Source organism: Hylobates moloch, unplaced genomic scaffold (assembly GCF_009828535.3).
Source record: "Hylobates moloch isolate HMO894 unplaced genomic scaffold, HMol_V3 SCAFFOLD_916, whole genome shotgun sequence".
In the NCBI taxonomy this organism is placed as follows: Eukaryota; Metazoa; Chordata; class Mammalia; order Primates; family Hylobatidae; genus Hylobates; species Hylobates moloch.
The window spans coordinates 1-5,794 of NW_026653191.1; the positions used below are offsets into that span (position 1 = coordinate 1).

At 37.6% G+C, this 5,794-nt stretch overlaps 1 protein-coding gene across 1 annotated transcript; it reads left to right on the forward strand.

Annotated features, from left to right (window-relative positions):
- The first annotated feature begins 1,072 nt into the window (after window positions 1-1,072).
- LOC116464534 (E3 SUMO-protein ligase RanBP2-like) lies at window positions 1,073-4,577 on the forward strand. The gene is given in 4 exon segments (XM_032147791.2): window positions 1,073-1,917; window positions 2,617-2,890; window positions 3,013-3,356; window positions 4,069-4,577. Coding segments are annotated over 4 exon segments (1,140 nt in total). The 5' UTR covers window positions 1,073-1,701; the 3' UTR covers window positions 4,375-4,577.
- Window positions 4,578-5,794: the final 1,217 nt, after the last annotated feature.

Sequence of the window (5,794 nt, forward strand, 5' to 3'; positions counted from 1 at the left end):
TTTTTTTTCCCTCCATTAAATCTGTCTGAGAGTTGATTTTTTATTATGTTCTTTAAGGTACTGAGTTATGGACCCTGTGACATTTTTTCTTTCTTAAGAGTTTTTAGCAGAAGGTGTAGGGTTCTTTAAGGCAGTGATTCAGCAAGTGATGAAAAGTTGAGAGGTGTTTCTTTCCTCTAAGATAGTGGGGAGTTGGTCATCTAAATTGAGGTGTGGGATGGAGAAGTTTCTAGTTTTCACCTTCTTGCAGGTATGGGAGAGAGAGACCATCATTGTTCCCCCATACAGAAGTAGGATGCTTAACAATCTAATACCCTCTGGGCAGTTGAAGTCAGTGAGTTTCTCCCAAGGCTGCTATCCACCAGCCCAGCCAAGAAATCTACATTCCAGCACTAGCTTCTTCAGGAAGAAGTAGAGATGCAGAAATTAAAAACGTGTTTAGGCCATTGTGGCTAATTTGGAAGTAGCAGGTTTGGCCTGCTGAGCTAAGTTTACAAAATTTCAAGGTGGGTACTTGAAATTTTAGAAGTAGGTAAAGAACCTACTCCTTTACTGGAAGTCCTTGTGTAGTTTAGTATTATGAAGTTTATCCAAGGCAGTGACAGTCTTATCTTTGTATCTCTAAGCATAACAATAATAAATGTACTCTGTACTCATGGTGTGAGATGAATTTACTAGCTTTTTGTGTGTGTGTGTGTGTGTGACAGAGTCTTGCTCTGTCACCCAGGCTGGAGTAATGGCACGATCTCTGCTCATTGCAACCTCCGCCTCCCAAGTTCAAGCGATTCTCCTGCCTTAGCTTCCTGAGTAGCTGGGATTGCAGGCACCTGCCACCACACCTGGCTAATTTTTTTTTTTTTTTTTAAAGACAGAGTCTTGCTCTGTCACCGAGGCTGGAGTGCAGTGAGGCAGTATCTGATTACTGCAACCTCTGCCTCTCAAGTTTAAGCGATTCTCCTGCCTCAGCCTCCCGAGTAGCTGGGATCACAGTCACCCATGACCACACACCGCCAACTTTTTTTTTTTCTTTTTTTTTTTAAAGACAGAATCTTGCTCTGTTGCCCAGGCTGGAGTGCAGTGGGGCGATCTCGGCTCACTGCAACTTCTGCCTCCCAGGTTGAAGCTATTCTTCTGCCTCAGCCTCCCAAGTAGCTGGGACCACAGGTGCATACCACCACTACCGGCTTTTCTTTTCTTTCTTTCTTTTTTTTTTTGAGACGGGGTTTCACTCTTGTTGCCCAGGCTGGAGTGCAATGGCGCCATCTTGGCTCACCGCAACCTCCACCTCCTGGGTTCAAGCGATTCTCCTGCCTCAGCCTCCTGAGTAGCTGGGATTACAGGCATGTGCCACCATGCCTGGTTAATTTTGTATTTTTAGTCGAGACGGGGTTTCTCCATGTTGGTCAGGCTGGTCTGGAACTCCTGACCTCAGGGGATGCGCTCACCTCGGCCTCACAAAGTGCTGGGATTACAGGCGTGAGCCATTGCGCCCAGCCTAATTTTTGTATTATTAGTAGAGATGGGATTTCACCATGTTGGCCAGGCTGGTCTTGAACCCCTGACCTCAGGTGACGTCGGCCTCCCAAAGTGCTGGGATTACAGGCGTGGGGAATTTACTAGAATAATATAATTTTAAACATTTAAAATTAATGTACATATTACATCATCAGGAATTAGAGGGATTGATAAAATAAGAGGGGGATGAAAAATGTAAAAAATAGATACCAGTGTTTAAATATCCTGATTTATTCATCAGATAAAAATTTCCAGTGGGCAAATACTGGAGCGGCTGTGTTTGGAACACAGTCAGTCGGAACCCAGTCAGCCAGTAAAGTTGGTGAAGATGAAGACGGTAGTGATGAAGAAGTAGTTCATAATGAAGATATCCATTTTGAACCAATAGTGTCTCTACCAGAGGTAAATGTTAAGGAATTAACCTTTTACTAATAACTTATTTTTCATTTTTAAGTTTAAAACTTACCCTGGCTTGATCTGTCATGGTATCATTGTTTGCATTTAAGAATGTTTACAGTTTGAAATGGAAGCTCTATTAGATGTGTAGCCTTTAAATATAAATTATCTTTTTGCAGTTTTTACGCAAATATTGGTTTGTAAATTCTATATGTAATTATTGGTAAGAAATAATTTTTTCTTATGTTTCTAGAATATCATGTTTGTTTTTATAACATGATTCTGGGGAAGAATTAACCTCATACTCACCAAAGTCCTTTCAATAAACGTTAACCTTGTATGTTTTTTGGACAAGAACATTGTTCCAGGAAAATTATTTTGTCATTTTTTAACCTCAGTCAGTAGCTAATATTTCTCTTCAGTAGCAAACACTTTTGAAACCTCTCTGTCCTATAAAGAAAAGCATTTAATTTCCAAAGGGAACATGAATATTATGTAAAAGAAAATATTTAATGATAAATCAGGCTTTACTCCCTCAGCCAAATCAGATATATTCCTAGCCCTAAGATATATAACCAGTTATCACATTAACAAATTCTCTTCGTCATCACAAAGAAAATGCCTTAAAAGAATTTGGATCTTTGAAATTTGTCATGGAATTTATTATAAGCAGCAGCTTATAGAGAATTTCATCTCCTATTATAGGTAGAAGTAAAATCTGGAGAAGAAGATGAAGAAATTTTGTTTAAAGAGAGAGCCAAACTTTATAGATGGGATCGGGATGTCAGTCAGTGGAAGGAGCGTGGTGTTGGAGATATAAAGATTCTTTGGCATACAATGAAGAATTATTACCGGATCCTAATGAGAAGAGACCAGGTTTTTAAAGTGTGTGCAAACCACGTTATTACTAAAACAATGGAATTAAAGCCCTTAAATGTTTCAAATAATGCTTTAGTTTGGACTGCCTCCGATTATGCTGGTGAGTTTTTACATTCAAATGCTACTTTTCATTTTTTGGACTTTTCTAAAATCTATAACAAAACAACTTATAACAGTTATTTTAATACTAAGGTCACTGCTTCCCCTTTCCCTCCCTAATAGATGGAGAAGCAAAAGTAGAACAGCTTGCAGTGAGATTTAAAACTAAGGAAGTAGCTGATTGTTTCAAGAAAACATTTGAAGAATGTCAGCAGAATTTAATGAAACTCCAGAAAGGACATGTATCACTGGCAGCAGAATTATCAAAGGAGACCAATCCTGTGGTGTTTTTCGATGTTTGTGCGGACAGTGAACCTCTAGGGCGGATAACTATGGAATTATTTTCGAACATTGTTCCTCGGACTGCTGAGAACTTCAGAGCACTATGCACTGGAGAGAAAGGCTTTGGTTTCAAGAATTCCATTTTTCACAGAGTAATTCCAGATTTTATTTGTAGGTATTATTAAGTACATACCACAATTGAGGTCTTGAAGAGTGCACCATACTAACGGGAAATTTGAGTATTTTTCCTTGACCTCATCCTATAGTTTTGTTAAAGATTTATTTAGGTTTTCCACACATGGAATCACATGGCATCACTACCCATTCCCTGCTCCTGCCTAAAACTTTCAACCTAAAATAATTGAGGCTGGGCACAATGACTCATACCTGTAATTCCAGCACTTTAGGAGGCCAAGGCAGGCAGATTGCTTGAGCCCCAGAATTTGAGACCAGCCTGGGCAATGTGGCAAAAATCTCGTCTGGACAAAAAATACAAAAATTAGCCAGGTGTGGTGGTGTGTGTCTGTGGTCCCAGCTACAAGGAAACTGAGGTGGGAGCATCCAGGAGGCCAAGGCTGTAGTGAGCTGGGTTTGCACCACTGCACTCCATCCTGGGCGACAAAAGTGAGACAGCCTGTCTTTTAAAAAAAAAAAAAAAAAAAAATCAAATTTTCAGTACTTGAGACCTAGTAGAGAGACTAAGGGATGGGAAAAACCTTTTCCTTTTTCATCTTCTTTCCAACAATATGAATTTCTTAGTTTTCAGATTATACTCAGGAAAGCTGGGCTTTAGGATTTATCCTGTAGTGATGAGTTCTGTGTGTATTTTAATATTTTACTGAGGATTCCTATTAATTGAAAAATTTCTTTAACTTTTATTATAAATCTTTTTTTCAGGGAGGAGATATCACCAAACATGATGGAACAGGCGGACAGTCCATTTATGGAGACAAATTTGAAGATGAAAATTTTGATGTGAAACATACTGGTCCTGGTTTGCTATCCATGGCCAATCAAGGCCAGAATACCAATAATTCTCAATTTTTTATAACACTGAAAAAAACAGAACATTTGGACTTTAAGCATGTAGTATTTGGGTTTGTTAAGGATGGCATGGATACTGTGAAAAAGATTGAATCATTTGGTTCTCCCAAAGGGTCTGTTTGTCGAAGAATAACTATCACAGAATGTGGACAGATATAAAATCATTTTTTTCATAGAAAATTTCATCTGTATAAGCAGTTGGATTGAAGCTTAGCTATTACAATTTGATAATTATGTTCAGCTTTTGAAAATGGACGTTTCCAATGTACAAATGTAAAATTGCAGCTTATAGCTGTTGTCACTTTTTAATGTGCTATAATTGACCTTGCATGGTGTGAAATAAAAGTTTAAACACTGGTGTATTTCAGGTGTACTTGTGTTTATGTACTCCTGACATACTTGTATTATAATGGAATAATACTAATCTTGTTAAAAGCAATAGAGCTTCTCAAACTATTGAAGGAATATGATATATGCAATTTAATTTTAATTCCTTTTAAGATATTTGGACTTCCTGCATGGATATACTTACCATTTGAATAAAGGGACCACAACTTGGATAATTTTATTTTAGATTTGAAATAGATTTGTTAATGTTAACTATTGGTGTACTCATTTATGCATAGAGACTCGTTTATGAATGGGTAGAGCCACAGAACGTATAGAGTTAACCAAAGTGCTCTTCTCTAGAATCTTTACACCTCCTGTGTGGTTACAAGTTAACTTTGTAAGTAGCGTACCTTCCTTAAAATATCTAGCTTCCTATGCCCTTTCATAGGTATTCAATTAATTTTTACATTTTAAACAAGTTGACTATTTCCTTTAGAGGTTTTGTTTTAAACTTTTCTGTCATCTGTCTCTACTACCTCAGAAACTGCAGCTTGGTTCTGATGATAGAAATTGAATTTTTCCGTGTAGTTATTGTGATAAAGTATGAATATTTTTAGAAAGTCTATACCATGTTCTTTCGTTAAAGATTTGCTTTATACAAGATTGTTGCAGTACCTTTTTCTGGTAAATTTTGTAGCAGAAATAAAATGACAATTCCTAAGAGCCACTGACATTCAAAAAATTCATTACTTATGCTTCGGGTTCATTCTAGTCTAAAGTAAGGAAGACAATTCAAAGGCAGTAAATTCAAACTGCCACATAATTTCCAGAGCTCCTAGTTTCTCAAGTTTGGTACACACTGAAAACGTATTTGGAAATGGCTTGTATCAAATGTTAGGCAAATTGCTAAAGAAAAGAGGATGTTCTTATTGGCCTACTCAATATGGAACTACAAAGAATCCAGGTAGAACACAAAATTTTGTATATTGCAATTATGAATATTGACTGTCTTCCACCCATCTGTGTTCTTTCTGGTGAAATTACCTCATTTTATTTAGAGAGGAAAGACAGGTTTATTCCCTGTTATATGGGGATTTGGAAATTGGGTATCCTAAAGCAAGTAACTGTTCAACCACCAGTCAAAAGAGGGGAGGGATGTTGTGCGAGTAATGAGTGATGGTATACCATCACCATTCCACTCGGCCACAAAGCCAGATACCTGAAATAAACCTACTCCAAATGTATCAGT